At 42.7% G+C, this 17,423-nt stretch overlaps 1 protein-coding gene across 1 annotated transcript in view; it reads right to left on the bottom strand.

Moving 5' to 3' along the window:
• The window catches only part of wnt5b (wingless-type MMTV integration site family, member 5b), a 95,859-nt gene that overhangs the window by 9,124 nt on the left and 69,312 nt on the right, over positions 1 to 17,423 (bottom strand). The window contains 3 exon segments of the mRNA XM_020599559.1: positions 1,555 to 1,714; positions 2,031 to 2,118; positions 3,790 to 4,019. Of these exon segments, the coding sequence (XP_020455215.1) occupies positions 1,555 to 1,714; positions 2,031 to 2,118; positions 3,790 to 3,965 (424 nt within the window). The 5' untranslated portion in view covers positions 3,966 to 4,019.

Genomic DNA, 17,423 nt, shown 5'->3' with positions numbered 1-17,423 from the left:
ATATCCTGTACTCCAGTTAACATGTTGCACTATAGAGAAAACATACTAAGTGGCAACCTTTATCCACAATTTTGTATTTGAATCTACTGCAACTCCCAAGAGACTTCACGCCCGTGTGCTGTCAGTAGCCTATAGTATTGCGTTATTATGGGGTTTCTATAGCCTGGAATCAACACCAGCCAGACAGATTCGAGGGTATGCATGCAGAGCTGAGGCGTGTTTCAAAGGCAGTGCCCCAGTCTTGATGGTCGTATAGACCTATATTATACAGCAGGATAAGGAGACAGAGAGACAGAGGCCGAGTGGTTTATGAGTCTACGGAGCAGGGACTTCAAATAGCAGCTCCGGATCTGCCGGATCGGTGTCAGCTCATCAGCGCATTTCAAAAGAGGAGCCGCAGGACAATGGACTGACTAACACCTCCATATAAACCTGGAGATAGACCGACTGTCAATAGAGAGACAAGCAAGAGACGGAGACAGAGAGTGAGCAGCAAATACCTCGTCTGACTGCCCGCACGGGATTTGACACTTAATTGTTGATGAGGGGTTTCCCACATATCCTGCTGGGGATTATGCGCACAAGTCACTGATCCGGGGTCTGAGCCACTGGTAGATATTTATGAAAATTACTAGCGATACATTTTACGTTTTTGTCGCCAACTAGTTTTTATGTTATTCGTGTAACTGCGCTTGCGTAATGGTTTGAGCGCATGTTTCCGAGCAATTTCTTCGTCAAAGCAAACCATCTTTTCTCAATAATACACAGGGAAAAAATCAAAATCGGAAATGTTATGAATAGGCCTAATAAAAATGTAGTTTGGTAATCAGACTACTTATTTACTTAACGAAAAAATTGCGCAATCTTATTCATGAAGAATTCACATACTCAGAGAAATGCCACAGTAAAAAAAACTCCGTATTTACGATTGCCTACTTAAAATATACTAGAAAATGTTGACTGTTACATTGCTTTCTGCAGGCGTTATATACTCACCTCATGTGAAAACAATGACATAGTTGTGCCAGCTGATATTTGATTTAATATCTTATCACAACCACAGAAGTCTGTTCCAAGAATATACCAGGACACAAACCAAAAACAGTCTGTTCACTTATCTTTAGTATTTCACCAGGATGAAATGACCTGATAACTCACAGAAACATTTATGCCTCTACCAACCCACTACACTATGTTCAAGTTTAGGCTCAAGAATTATTTCAGCCTGTCATTTGACTGACCTCAAATGACCTCTTCTGTTCTGTGAAACATTCAACACCCTAAATCTGCACGACCTGTCCAAACACTATCTGTTTTCACTGAGCCTTTTTATGACACTTAAAAGCACAATAACTGTCCTTTCAAAATAAGACTATAAATTTGTGCAAACATATGCAATGACACCTAGAAGTAGAGACAAAAGAATTATCTTCTTAAATCTGCAAATTGCCCTCAAAAGATTTTTAAGATGAGGGGGAAAACTATAATACAACAACAAAAACCTTTTTTAAAATCTAGCTGTGACTCTTTGTTCAAATCTAGCAGTCAACTCACCGATATGCATGACCCGTCCAAACACTGATGTATTGTCTACAGTGCTGCAGTTCCACCTCCTCTGTCTGAACTGGAACTGGCACTCCTTGATGCCTGTCTTGGCTCCATCTCCAATGTAGCTCATGTGGTCCTGGTACAACTGGCAGAGCTTCCTCTGGCCCTGCAGTCCGCACAGCAGCAGAACAAAATAGATTAGTAGAGATTAGTCTGGTAATGGTTTGATACTTTAGTCATCACTGTGGGGAAATTCTCCCCTTATTTGACCAGTTCCTCAGGATCAGGGTACAGAAGGCACAGAAGAGGAGCTGGTAGGAAAATCAGCTGCTGCTCTTTTCATTCATGCTGATGCTGTAGAGCCACAACATGCTAAACTACTTATCCTCACTGAAACCAAGTTATGGGAACAGTAAAAGTTGTGTTCACAACATCTGCAACTGAATTAAAAATAAAAAGAAGTCTAATGAAGGCAGTGTTACCTGAGACAGTCCAGACAGCTGACTGCAGAGAGGCTGAGCTCCAATGATGTACATCTCTGGCCTCTGGATCGGGGTCAGCGCTAGTGACCTGAGAGATAGAGCCCATATTAATTCTCAAGTCAAACTAATAAAATGAATTTATTAAACTCAGATAGAAGAGGAACAGACTGTTGCATGACTCTGTGTATAAGAGGGGGTCAGCGCAGCAGAGGACAATGTTCAGACACAGGTTTTATTAGTCTGTCTGGTCTATAAAATGTATATAAATAGACATCTGGTGAACATCTCTGCAGCCACAAGCTTTGTATTTCCTCTCCACCAAACAAGTGTAATTAAACACTGTGGTTTACAGCTGTCTTCAAACAGAAAATGTAATGTCATTTCAAGGTTCTTCTGCAAATAGTATGAAGACCATACTGTCAGAGAGGTACAAAGGGATCAGATGCTGCCAAGTTAACAGATGTTTAATAAATCCATGAGTGTATTTGAATGGGGAAAGTGTAATCTATGCACTATGCCATTTTGTTTAACTCCTTGCAAACTTATATCCTACACGGATTAAACTGGCGGGAAGGTGAACTCTATTAATCTGCACACACACACCACTGTATTGGGTGAACTAAACAGCCTATACACTCACAGGCCACTTTATTAGGTACACCTGTACCTAATAAATATTCAGAGGCGTTCCTAATATTCTGACCCTCTCATGTATGTAGCTGTGGAGGACAAAAGTATAGACACATCTAAATATAATGTAGTCCAGTACAACACCACCTTTAACCATGACCTCAATAATAAACATATCATTGAACTGACACATTTATGTGAATTTCACCAAAAACTGAAAGATTTTGAGCTTCATAAACACAGATGTTAAGGTGGAAGTCTTGCATGGAAGCGCTAACAATTGTATATGTGTGCCCAATAAAGCCGCCGGTGAGTGTGCTTGCATTTTGTAAGTGAAGAACAAGTGTGACTAAGAGCCAGTTCATGCTTTGCGCCTCAGCATTCCGCTAATGTCGAGTGACGTAATTTTCGTCATCCTCTCAGGTGCAGGCCAAAAGTTTGTGCAGCTAAGGCCCCAACCGTGCATGTACCACAATGCTTGTAAACCGCCGGTGGGTGCAAAAAGAAGGCAAACCCTCGATCTGAAGTATGAATAGGAACGCGTGTGCGCTCCTCGCCCGTAGCCGCGTGCGCACGAGGGTATGCGCAAAGCACGAATTTCCCTTAATTGACTGCCCTATGGGCACAGCAGTAGTCCGCGTTGCAGTGCCATTTGGGGCTCAGCCAAGGCAAATATTGTGACAGAGCCTTCACATTTGTTCTATTCACTGTTAGTGTCCTACCACAGGACTGGAACATCATGGCACAACACAAACATACCCCCAACACATTCACGGACGCACAAAGTGAAGTCATCTTATCAGCAGTCTAGAAGTAAAAAGGTAATGGATGCATGATGAGAATCTGAACCTAAGTCATGCGTAAACCTACAAATACACAGGTTTAAGATTGTTATCAATCTTATAAATGCAAGTTCAAATTCAACACTGTACTGTGATACAAAGACTTACATTATATGAAGATTTTGTAACCACCATAAATGAAAAACCCTTTTTCAAAATAAATCGTCAGTTGTTCTCTTATTAACCACCATATGAAGTCATTAGTTCATCCACGTTTTATTCGCCATCAGACAACTGAACATGTCTCTTAAAGTTAATGCACCGCCAGTGATTAGACGATTACTCACCACCATGAGTTGGCATCCACTACCAGCAGTTGGGCGCTGCAGGAGAGGAAGGCGCCTGCCAGCAGCAGATGTCGGACGACACCAGTTCGCTTTCTCCGGACAGGCCTGTTGTCCATGGTCCGCCGCCTCACTGCTTCACAGCCGGTGTTCGGGAGAGTGCTAGACTGTCGATACATGGGTAGAAAATGAGGAGGTGCCCTGATCAGTCCTGTGGATTCTGGACGCAAACCCTGAAAAGTAGCCAAATCAGACTTGCATGTGTCCTGTGTTTTGCCCCAGTTCTTTCAACTTGCCTTTTCCTTTCTTTAGTTAGTTTCTAAATCCATGAAAAGAAAACTGCCATTAAAAAGTCCAACAAAAAAGTGCACAGTTTTTAATCCGCAGGAAGATTCACTGTGGATAAGAATGGACAGTTTATCTGATATCATAGCATAATGTTTCGAGAAGGTCAAAGGCTTCTTGCAAAAAAAAAAAAAGTGAGTCCAGTTTACTTGGTAAAACACCAGTTCCAATATGTGCGTAAAATGGTTTGGAATCAGTTAAGTTTTACGCAAAGAGCGATGCACCCACTCCTTAAAATATCTCTAAAAATAAATAGATAAATAAAGCCACAATGTTAAAAGTGCGATTCTGTTATTGTCTTGAGGAAAGCTTAACAAGGAGATTAAAACGCAAATAGAGCAGCAAAGCGACTGTTCCTTCCTGTCCCCTCACGGCCACTCCACATCTCCCCCCTCTCTCTTTGGTATACACTCCTCCTCTTCTCACCCCCACTTCACTTCAGAACACCCCCTGCCCCGTTCATTCCTTCCTCCCTGTTTTATGGCCATACATTGCGCGCGCGCGCAAAAGATCAACAAATGGACATTGAACACAGGCAACATTTAACCACTGAACCAAACGTGCAAGCACCTGATGGTGGTTTAAAATAGTGGTAATGAGACAAATTGAGACCTGGTGGAAAATAATTCACTGTTTTAGGTATTTTTGGACAACCACTTCCTGATTACCACAGATAATAATTGTTTCTAAACCAGGCTTTATTTATGGTCAGATAAGAAAGAGATTCTCAGTTTTGGCCAAACGTGAAATGTCTTTATATTCATATTTATCCATATACAGTCACGGAATTTACTATAAATATGGACAAGACTGTATTCTAAGGAAGCAAAGAATAAAATATAATCGAGTAGAGGAATGAGTCTAGGACATTTATAATGAATGTGGAAGGAAGAACGAGGAGCGACTCAGTTCCATGAATGAGCGATTGAATATTTTTCAAAACCTCAAACAACCTTAAAAAGGTTCCTTTGCGTCAAATTCCTTTTATTAGCTGAAGTGAGTAATTTCCTTGAATAAACGTGAGCGTTAAAAAATGGCCTAATCCCCTCTTCTTTAGTCTGCGAAAATAAAAGCCACAACACAAGCCCGCCTTCCACACATACACATATTTACGCACGGACACACTCACACACACAGACGGACAGGAGTCCTGAAGAGTAAAGAAAAGGCGTGTTAAAGCAAGTTGTCCTCAATTCATAACCCGGTCAAAGACACACTGTGGCTGGGTCGGTGGGCAGTGAACCTGCAGAGGAACAAGCTCTTTGATCTGACTCAGTGCTTCTCTAAAGAATGCGTCCACAACCAAAAGTGCACGAAGGGGACATTAGACCGGGGCCCCTAAAATCCAGAGAAACTGGTCTCCTACTATTGAAAAGATTCATCAACAAAAGTCGGAGTCATATCAGGCAGAGTACAGCCTTTATTAAACAGATGACAAAGCAGAAAGTCGCCAAATAAGGTCCCATAAGAATAACAGAAACATAAATTAGTGTGAATTACTTCGAGGAATAGTATGACAATATTGTTATATTACACTGAGACGAAAGCCAGGAGGAAAGGCTGAGACCGCAGCAGAGAATCGGATGTCACTCGTCTCTGCATGACAATAGACCCGCAGCAATGTTAGGCAGAGACAGCACACCTTTCATCTGGGGCCTAAACCACACGCACTCTCAAACAGACACACAGCTCTTTGAAGTGAACTAACTGGCTGTCTTCAATACACATTGATTGATATTCTCCTGCGTTTCATGTCAGTCAGGTTGAGCGAGAGAATAAAAAACATACTGTATATGGAAACAACACTACAACTGGCCCAACTGTTAAATCAGCAAGTCAACAGGATGATAATGACTTCCTTTCTGCCCAACTGTTAAATCAGCAAGTCAACATGATGATAATGACTTCCTTTTTTTCGGTTTTGCCATATAACTCAGTAGATGCGCCCTGTAAAGTTTTGTGCCCCTCTATTACGTTAGGGATTACTGTGGCAACTGCGCCCCCATCTGGTAAAACGCAGACTTTGATTTCTCCCAAGCATCCAAACCCCAAACTCCATGTATTTTTTCTTTTTAATGGCAGAAATATCATTAGCTAAATGTGTAATATTCTATGACCCATGCATCATTTTTAGTCATATTTGGTATCTTTGGGAACTATAGGATCACCCTATAGGATTTAGACTATAGTTATGTGAGTTTGAGCAAAGTTTGGCTATGTACCAGCTACACATGTGGACACTGTGATAAGGGGTTTTTACTGTGCTGCACCTCCACTACTGCTGCTATACACAATAGAAATATTCTGAAGCAGCAGGGTTGTTGTAGACATCACTTTAAAAAAGCATAAAATCAACTTCACAAGGCTATATATGACCAAAATGATTAACATATGTGGCCCATGTAGACTCAGACATCAACAGTAATTAATGAGCAAAAATGCTGAGCACAGTCAGCTTTCATTTGAGCTCATTATGCACCGTGTCTTTGTATCCTTGGATCTTATATCACACTGGTATACTCAATTATTGCAGTAGCTGAAATATTCAGCATAATGAAAGGCTGGGGCACAGCAGTGACTCAGGATAATTACAAACCAATCAGCAGCTGCCCTGTTTTTAAATATCTCATCAGTCATTGACATTACAGCGCCCTCTGTTGTTGCTCTATCCCACAGTGTTGGGGGCTGCAGAAATTCTGGTTCTAAAGCCCAGCTTATTTTCATGTAAACATGGTTCTTGAGCTTAAAAAAGACAGAAGTTACATTATCTGTGCATTCTGAGGCATGAGATTCTTGCTAACACTGCTGGTATTTTCACACTTCTATAGAGAAGAAGCTTTATTTATTGTCATTGTAACATTGTGACACGTGCAATGAATTTTTTTTGGAGCCGAGGGCCCCAGGCTGCTATGTACATATGCGCATATGCGCCACCATCATGGGCGGGGGCTGGTGGTGGTGGTGGTCTCCCCCAAGGACACTTCGACATGTAGCCTGCAGGTACCGAGATTCGAACCTTTCGGTTGGGAGACGACTGCTCTACCCATCGCACCACTGTCAACTCCCCCAACAGGACTTGCATTGTGTATTCTGAGATATCTGACAGCCAAATTTCAATATATAGGTTTCTGCTCACAAGGTCTTCACTAATTAAAACACACTGATATTTTCATCATTGGGAATTAAAGAGGTAAAACAGTTTATTCAGGGACATGACCTGGAGCTTCAGAAATACTGAGGCAGCCACAGTTTACTGTTAAAATGTGATGTGCCTGTGGAAACACAAGGGGGAGCATTTCAGCCACAGAATACAATGTAACCAAAGGAAATGGTAAAACTAAGGCAGGGAGGAGGGGAAAGGGCAAAGAGAAAAAACTTGGACCAGGACAGATGAAGAAAGAGTCAAGAGGGAAAACAGAGCAAGTGAAAGAGAAAGGGAGTGTCCAAGTAATAGATACGCAGAGAGAGAGATAAAGGGACGACTTGTCCCTAGGGGATATGAGCAATAGCCATGCAACAGGAAGCAATGCCTGAGAAAGTCGGCAGCTCTTCTCTGGCTTAACAGCAGCCTCACTTTTTATTGCCTACCAGACTACAGCAAGAGCAGCAGCCAGCTCTGCCCTGTAGGAAAACCAGCTGCAGTTGGCTGATGAAGTCTGAGCTGATTCCCTGAGAGCTGCTCATGCCACACTGCTAAATATCTTCTTTTTTTTTTTTTTACAATTGATTATCACTAGAAAATATATCACCCTATAGTTCAAAATAGTGCTCTGAACATATGGGAGGATATATGTGACAGATTACATACTGGAAACAAAAATTCTTCTTTTGTCCCAAGTCAAGGAAACAGACATCATTTTAATCAGATGGGGCAGTTTTAACCTTTCTAAAGTGCCTGCTTATGATAGCTTTTATTGGAAGCAAAACAAACGGTGCCCCAGTTCAAGGGTTCATTTCTCCAAAGGATGAGGTGCATAAAGTGTGTTCTTCAATAGACTGCAAGGCCAAACTCAACCTGAGCATCCTCCCCAAAAGAGACAGTCACTCTGCTCTCAGTGCGTTCAGGTAGTCCTCAGCAACTTCCAGACAGAAATCTCCTAGTTTGTCAGAGTTTGGTTGTGTTCAAGCAGCAGTGAAGTAGTCAGATCTTTTACTAATGCAAAATAGAAATACTGCAATTCATCCATCCATTATCTATACTGCTTATTTCTGAATAGGGTTGTGGGGAGCTGGAGCCTATTCCAGCTGACAAGAGATGGGGTACGCTCTGGACAGTTCGCCAGTCTATCACAGGGCTGACATGTAGACAAACAATCACACACACACTCACACTCAGTCCTAGGGGAAATTTAGAGTCGCCAATCAACCTAGGCGGCATGTCTTTGAATTGTGGGAGGAGTACCTGGAGAGAACCCACACAGGCACAGGGAGAACATGCAAACTCCACACAGAAAGGCTTCAAGTTGCACAGGACTCAAACCCAGAACCGTCATGCAATACTGCAATATCAACCTAAATAAAAAAAAATAATAGTAAATTAAAAATAAAATAAAAATCAAACAAGCCATTACAAGTAAAACTCATTTGTTGAAAATACCAGTGCATGCTTTTGTATCCAAACATTAAAAGCAAAATGCACCTACAGAATCAAAAGTAAAAGCTCTCAAGGGATTCAAGAGTATTCAAGCAACTGATACCATCACTACCTAAAAACTAATTCCAAACCTATTGTACAATCACTAATCTTTACCATCTTACAAACACACCCAGAACAAACTCTAACTACTTAAGAAAGGACTTTGAGTGCTTTTTATTCTTAAAATTATTCATGAAATGCATTGTTTAGTTTTCTGCTCTTCCAGTTATGTCATAGTATACTGTGACAGCAATTAATGCACTTTTATATTAGCCCCCCCCCTTATTTATCTTATCCACTATCTCATGCTCCTGCTTTTCTTTGGAAAGTGTAAAGAAAAACACTGCAGTAGAGATGTTGGAAAATGTGCCAGTTCTGTGCAAACACATTTGTAGGAACCGAAGAGCTCAAAGCTACAAATGCAACCACAGCAAACCTATGAGAAAATAAAACTACCTGCTCTACTTAATATAGATAGGCCTATCTCTCAGTCTTTCTGTGTTTTTGTCCCTTTGTCTCACTTTCCCTGTGTCTGCTCCTCTTCCAAAATGTACACACACATATGCAATCACACACACCTGTGCAGTAACAAACTACCAAATGCAGCTGGCTGCAGGGACATCTCTCCCACATGCACATAACCCTGGTTAACATGCAGTTGGACTTGGAAGCAGCTGAGAGGGGCTTTGGTGTGGCCTTGTTCTTTACATCTATCTCTGTGTTTTCAGTTTACATGTACTGTTTCATGTACCATTGCCTGTAGAAACCCACCCTTATTTACTCTGGTTTTAACACTTCATCACTCCTTTCCTTTCACTCCTCCCCCATTTTTCCTCCCACAGTCTGCTGTCCCACTTGCGCTTCCTCTCCTTCTTTTCCCCGCTCCATTTCTCTTTTCCCAATTCTGTCCATCTCCTCCCTCCCTCCTTCCCTCCATCCATCCTTCTGTCAGCTGGCAGAAGATGAGTCATGCCTCTTGCTGGGAGGCTAACACGCTCACCCTCTCTCTATAAATACACCTTCTCTATATTTCTCCTCCCCAGTCTTTCTACATCTCTTTCTCCCTCCTTCTCATTCTCACACTTGTCTGTGCTCTGCATCACCATCTGTTTCTCTACATCTCTTTACTTTGTTCTGTTGCTCCAGTATGAAGCTGTTTCCTCCCTTGTCTTTCACTCATGCGTTTCTGTTTCTCTTGATCAGTCTGAAAGTTGGAGTCATCAGCCTTTTATGATTTTATCCATTTTCTCCATTTCTGCCTTGCTCCCTCTCTCCAGCTGTGCACCCAGGCACCCATAAAGCTTTTCTCATGCTCCCCTGTCTCTCAGCTGTGATGATGTGAACACACATTCTCTCCTTTTTATTCCCCCTAATTATTATATGAACAGTAATTTGCAATATGCCTATTTGCTCATAGAGTCCAAAATGTGTCTTGGTATGTAGGGTGACCTTTTGTCTCAATGTCTTCTTCACCTCTGCATTTTCTCCATTTGGGGAAAAATGCATACACATATACTGTTTTTGTTTTTAAGTAACTGCAGGAGATTATACACAGTGCAACTGATTAAATTTAAATAGCCAAGATGCCTAGGTAATGTCAGCCATTAGTTCCTGAAATGCTTCAACTTCACTCCATAAAAATGTTAAAACTATCTTACTGAAGTGCTAAAAGATATTTTACTAAAGATGTGGTTGGATTTCATCTGGCTGAAGGTTATAATGGGAGTCTAAAGTACTAAATGAGCTCAGACTAGCCCTGTTTGGCACCTCTGTGGAAATGACACAACAGTGGAAGCTCTGACTGGCCTCGTTTGGCACTGGATTGGAAGCTAGGGAAAGGCTGAATCTCTGATCAGGAAGTCACTGAAGTTGTTGCTCTGGAGCTCCATTGTCAACCTCTGGACTCTCTGGGCATATAAAACTGTTTTTTAAAAATTGGTTATTTATTTGTAACAGGGAGTCACTTAAAGAGACAAGCAAACAGATATGATAGTTTTCATTCCTTGTGGGGACATTACTTTGACTTACATTCATTTCGTGGAGACTCACCCTAACTTTAGACCAAGTCTTTACTCAAAAATTCAATGTTTTACATATAGTAGGGAGGAGTGGCAACCAGCACTTGGTCCCTATGATTAATGTGAAGTCCTCACAATGTGAGTGTGTAAATATATGAGTAATACCAGGCTCACACATACAGACACACACCTATAATATGGATCAGAGCAGCTTTCACATGTTCATCAGAGGATAAGGCAGGGCAACTCTCAGCTGGTCTGGCCCAATTTACTCCCCATTTCCAAATTGATTGATGTAGCCAATGAATCCCCAGGAAGCCTTGTCAGGTCAAAACACACACATACTGGTGAACACAAACTTTTGTAGGCACAAGTGGCTATTTGGTACTCTCATTATTGCACCAACATCTGAGGATTTTGTTGGATTCAGACTATTTTTATTACGTTAGGTTAGAATAATCAACTGATTCCATTCTGATACACGACATATGATGTTAATACTGACTGAATCATTCAAATCCAATAATGCTATCAATATTTTTTTGTGATAAAATATTGTGAGAAATATTCCTGATGTCTTAATTATTTCTGCACATTTTTTTTTACAAATCTCACACTGTCACCATTTGGTATCTCTTGAAATGTTGCAATCTCCACTAGAATTAACAGTGAAATTCTGCCTTTAAAATAATGTTTGAATGCACAGCCTGAGTTTGCCAGGACTTAACTCACCAACAGGTGTCAGTGGGGTTGATGAGCTAGGTGTGTTATGGTTTAGTAATGCTTCCAGGGTTTTGTGCTTTTATTGTGGTTGCTTCCTGCCCCGGGACACCTCACTTGCCCCAGCTTTACCTCAGTACATTATCACTGTTCATTGTTTTCTGCCACTCATTATCTCCTGGACTAAAGCCCATATACTGTATATCTCCCCCTTTCCCTCAGTCACTTGCTGGTCCAATGTTGTTGTTACTCTGCTCACGAGGCTCACCATACCCTCCTTTGCCTGTCCTGTTTATTGGCACTGATTCTGGACATTGTCAACACTTCTACCTTCATTTCCTCACCTTGACGCTGTTGCACTCCAGTACTCCACTCACTCACCTGTGAGTACCGATACCCCAGTAACTCAAGTTGTGACTTCTGTCCAGCGTTTCGCTGTTTGTCTCCTGATGTGAAGAGGTGACAGTGCTGCGGTGGGTAGAGCAGTCCTCTCCCAAACAGAAGGTTAAAGGTTCAAATCTTGGTGCCGGCAATGTCAAAATGTCCTTGGGCAAGACACTGGTTGCCTTTGATGGTTAGAGCCATTGGTTGAGGTGGTGCTGCAGATGGCTGCCATTGGTTCTGTACCAGAAACAAATTCCTTGTGTGTAACATACTTGGCCAATAAGGGTGATTATCTGCCAGTGATGCTGTTGCACTCCAGTTCACTCACTTGTGAGCACCTAAATCCCCAGCAAAGTTCCTGTTCAGCACAGTATGCTGAACACAGTATTCCTGATCTGTCCATGACTTGGTCGCTACCCCTGCCTGGCATTACCAGCTGCTTGTCCTGGATTTGCCAGCGATGCTGTTGACTCTCCTGCCTCCATCTCCTTATCTCCACTCTTCGGCCTGCTCGACTCACCTGTGTGTCTCTCATGTTCCTGGCCCTGCAGCTCCATCCAAGTTCTCCCCTGCCTGTCTGACTCCCCCGAGTGCTACCCAGGACCCTTGGCAGAAACTGCAGACCTGCACTCAAATTAAGCACCTTTTTGAGGACTGGCCCTGGTTAATGGCTATCCCCAAGATTCAGGATTGGGCAATTAGTAGAAGTGGAATAAGTTGTGCTCAGCTCAACGAGATCCACCTGAGCTTGGCAGAGGCTCACTCCATCAGAGCCTAGCTCAAGGCTCAAGTGGAGCACCCCCTCTCCTCTCACTACTCCATCTCAAGGGACTGCACTGCATCCAAGATGCAGTCTTTCCCCATGCAACATTCCATCTCCAGGAAGAGAGATTGAAGGCAGGGGCGGCAAACAACCCAGTTTGTCCCAGAACCCCAGTGTGTTGGTCGAAACGCACCCTCTGGTGTGGAGGTTTCTCGCTGTGCCAATGAGAGCGTCCCCACTGAAGCGTCCATGCCTTGGTCCGTCAATGAAGACATCCCCGCCGGGATTCAGTTCACCAGTGCACCAATGAAGAGACCAATGCTGGGATTCCAGTCTCTGTTTCTGAGCAGGTCAGCTGGGACGCTGACGCCACCCCTGAGTCTGAGCAGGTCAGCTGGGATGCTGATGCCACCTTTGACTCTGTTCCTGTTCCTGAGCGGGTCAACTGTGGGATGCCTGGGACGCGGATGCCACCTCAGTTCCTGTTCCCCAGCGGGTCAGCAAGGGTGCTGATGCTGCCCCTGTTCCTGTTCCTGAGCAAATTGGCCGAGATGCCGACATGCCTCAGTTCTTGTTCCCAAGCAGGTCAGTGAAGGTGCCAACGCTGCCTCAGTTCCTGTTCCCGAATGGGTCAGCAAGGGTGCTGACGCCACCCATGTTCTTGAACCTGAGTGGATCAACTGGGACACTGATGCTGCCTCAGTTCCAGTTCCCAATCAGGGTGGCTGGGATGCTGACGCCGTCTCTGACTCTATCCCCCAGTGGAACAGCTGGGACGCTGGCGCTTCCTCAGTTCCAGTTCCCAAGCAGGTTGGCTGGGATGCTGACGGCCTGGCCTTGGTCTGCATTTTGGGGCCTAGTCCTGTTTGAGCGTTCCTTAACAAGGTGTTTATAATTTCATTTTCAAAGGTGTGGTCAGCCAATTCACTCATGTGGATTTGGAGGGAAGCTCTCTGATTTAGAGATATCTGAATTAGTTTTTACAAACTTTAAATGTACAGTATTTTTGTAAATCTCAAATTTAAATCCAAATCATTGTCCTGAGTGAAGCATGACTGCACATCAAAGTAACATTAGCACAATAAAAATTTAAAAAAGCATCTATTCAGCACTTACTGAAATAAAGTTTAGTTAAACTATTCAGCACTTACTGAAATAAAGTTTGGATTTCCTTGGATTATGTTTGGTCTTAGGAGAGGACACAAATGTCATCTCCTTCAAACTTCACTGTACTTGGACTCAGATTTGCCTTGAGCATGATTTGAGGGCTCTTGCCTTCAGAGCTCTGGCAATGGCAAAACCTGCCTAGTGCAATTTCTAAAACTGAAAATGAGCCGTTTTCCACAGACAGAGAGACAGAGCAAAAACGAGCCAGATAAACACACCCGCCAACACACACACAACAACATGCAGTCTATTCATGCCAACAGATTACAGAGTGCATTGAGAAAATGCCAAAATGCTGACTACTGAGGGAGAGAGAGCACACGGCTGAAAATCTCCTATGTCAGACTGCAGAGCTGGCAGAAAAGAAAGGCATTGTTGAGGACACACAGACACCAAGGCAGCCTGTGTGGTGCAAAAACTGGAGCAAGGCGACAGTGCATAACACTCACAAGCTGTTAGGCATTGTGGTGAGATGGGAGCACAGATGAGCTGTCAGAGAGAGGGAAGAGAAAGTGAACAAAAAGGACGAAAGGGACAGAAACAGGCAGAGATGGAAAGGAATATGGGAGAGAAACAGAAATAAGAAGGCTTGTGTCTCCTGTTAGCGACCTTTTGTGTATTTCATGTATCTTTGCTTTTATGCCAACTAATACTTAATTGTTCACTGTCAGCATCATTATATTTATAGCTGCCCTGACTGTAACCTCCATTTCTTTCTAGTTGGTGAAAATCATACGAGATGAATTAAAAAAAAGGATTAAAGTTCAGATTTCATTTAAATTATTTGATTAATGTTTGAAATATTGCTGTTTCTAATTTATAACATAGGTATTGAAAGAGAAAGAGAGAGAGATGGGGGAAAGCAGACATTTAACAATGGTCCCCAGCTGGAATCAAGTTGAGGACAGAGGGAAACTGTAGGAAAACTGGGAGGGAGAGAAGCAAAATATCACACACACACCCACACACACATATATACCATCTAACCATAATGCTTCACTTAACCCTAACCTAAACTTAATTCTAACCTGAACCATAAAACCAAATCTTAACCCTCAAAAAGGTGTTTCAGAAAGTGAATATGAACCATGAAAATGTCCTCACTCTGTAGCAAAAAAATACTTTTTTGGTTCTCTCTATGTAGCAAGTACAAGAACACACACAGCTTTTCAAAACTGTACAGGTGAAGCCCCAGTGAAGCAAGGAAACACCTGAAGGAACATAAAAGATTCATCACCTACAGTGCACAGTGCATGAGCATGTGCACATGCACACACACAAAGGTTTAGTGTATCGCATGGCACTCAGGGCATTGTGACAATCTGCTTTTGCCTTCACATGTTGGTGTGTACACAGACACTTGATAGATGTTTTGTGTGTGTGTACGACAGAAAGAAAATGTACAGTCATGTAATATCCATTCAGGACAGTATTGGCTTTCAGGGTGACGTGTTGACACATGCCCACGTAACCTTGGCAACCATCAATCGCTGCGGGTGCAGATGAAGCATGTTGTCGAGTGGAGCAATTATCCAGTAAGAACCCTCCCCTGAATTATCAAATACAGGCACATGAAGTCACTCAAACACAAAAAGAGACACACATCATCAAACAATGGGTCGTATGACATTCAAGAACACTTTGGGGGATGACACAAACACACTGTCATGCAAAATCAGACTCTTGCTCTCTTTTTTCATTTCCTCCTCCTCTTCTTTTTTTGCTCTTTTAGCCCAGTTCCTAACTTGCATTTTAATATCCACAAAACAGCGTGTTGCTGCTCTTCAGTTTTTCTCTCTCTTTCTCTGATCTGTTTCTTATTTTTTCCCCTCTGACGTTTCCCCTCCCTTCCCTCATCCATCCATCCCTCTGCTTCTCCTCTCTCTCAGTGAGAGTGCTAGCTCGGGCCCAGCGGGTTTTCTAGGAGCGGTATGACACACCACATCAGCACATGCATGCGCGCGCACACACACACACACAGCTGGGATATGACACAGATGGAGGGAGACAGAAAAACAGAAAAAATGCATGCTGAGCAAGTACAAACACACACACACAGGCAGGTCATGCAGAGAGAGACTCAGCTACTGCTGCTGAAGAGAAAGCCTGTGGCATATGGACCCACCTCTCTCTACTTTAGCTACTCCCTCCTCTTTTCTCTTTATTTATTTCTCCTGTACCTTATCATTCTTTCTTTTCCCTTTCTTGTCTGTGATTGTCAGCTAAGTGAGGGATTAATGACACACACATGCACTTCTGCTATTAAAAAGTTTACTAATAGCCTCCTACATAACACAGTCTGGCTGGCAGTTTTAAAGCCACATTGGAGGGTTTTATTTTCTGTTTTGAGCACAGCAAACATAAATTTGTCAAGACAACTGCTCCAAGGCCAAATATAACTGTATAGTGCAGTTTAACAGAACATTTGTGTGAGGCAAATCACACTGTGGTTTATGAAGAAGCCAGTTTTTGTCTGCACCTCTGGTAAATCCCAGGAGATTTGACCTGTGAACTGACCAGCAGCAGCCACAATTTATCCACATTTACCTGTGAGCTGGTGTTAATCTCCTGGCTTGTTTATAACCCAAGGTGTTTGCACTATCCTCCTGAGACCTGGCAATTCATATTTGTCCTCTGTGGCCTTTATTTCAAACACCGTGCTTGCAGTCTGTATGTGTCCTAATGTCCAGGAAAGTGGGGTGGCATGGTAGTGCAATCATTAGAACTACTGCATCACAGCAAAAAGGTTCTGGGTTTGAGCCCTGCCCAACCCGGTGCATTTCTGTGCGGAGTTTGCATGCTCTCCCTGTGCCTGTGTAGGTTCTCTCCAGGTGTGCCGGCTTTCACCGAAAGACTTCCATCACTGGTGGCTTTAAACTCAACATAGGAGTAAGTTTGGGTGTCTGTTGTTGTCTGTCTCTATGTGTCAGCCCTGTGATACAAATTTGGAAAGGATTTGGCTCAAAGCTGCTCCTTGCACCCTCATGGACAGAGGAGAACACCTAAAAACTCTGAGGAACACAAACACACACCTATAATATGGATCAGAGCAGCTTTCACGTGTTCATTAGGGGATGAAACAGTCCGGTCAACTGGTCTGGCCCAATTTATTCCCCATTTCTGAATTGATGTAGCCCATGAATCCAAGGAAGCCTTATCAAGTCAAAACACACATACACTGGTGAACACAAACGTTTGTAGGCGCATGTGTTTTTTTTTCTTCACTATTACTCCAACATCTGAGGATTTGTTGGATTCAGACTATTTTCACTATTCCATGTGTTTTGTTGTTTCATCTTCCTAACATACAGTCAGGGAAAAAAATTACTTGAACCCCAGCTGATTTTGTAAGTTTGCCCACTAACAAAGAAATGATCATTCTACAATTTCAATGGTAGGTTTATTTGAACAGTGAGAGACACAACAATAACAAAAAAATCCAGAAAAATGCATTACAAAAAAAAGTTATACATTAATTTGCATTTTCATGAATGAAATAAGTATTTGATCCCTTATCAGTCAGCAAGATCTCTGGCTCCCAGGTGTATTTTATACAGGTAACAAGCTGACATTGGGAGCCCTCTCAGCTCGTCACCTGTATAAA

Source organism: Monopterus albus, unplaced genomic scaffold (genome assembly GCF_001952655.1).
Source record: "Monopterus albus unplaced genomic scaffold, M_albus_1.0 scaffold41.1, whole genome shotgun sequence".
Lineage (NCBI taxonomy): Eukaryota > Metazoa > Chordata > Actinopteri > Synbranchiformes > Synbranchidae > Monopterus > Monopterus albus.
This window is presented reverse-complemented; position numbering and strand designations above follow the sequence as displayed.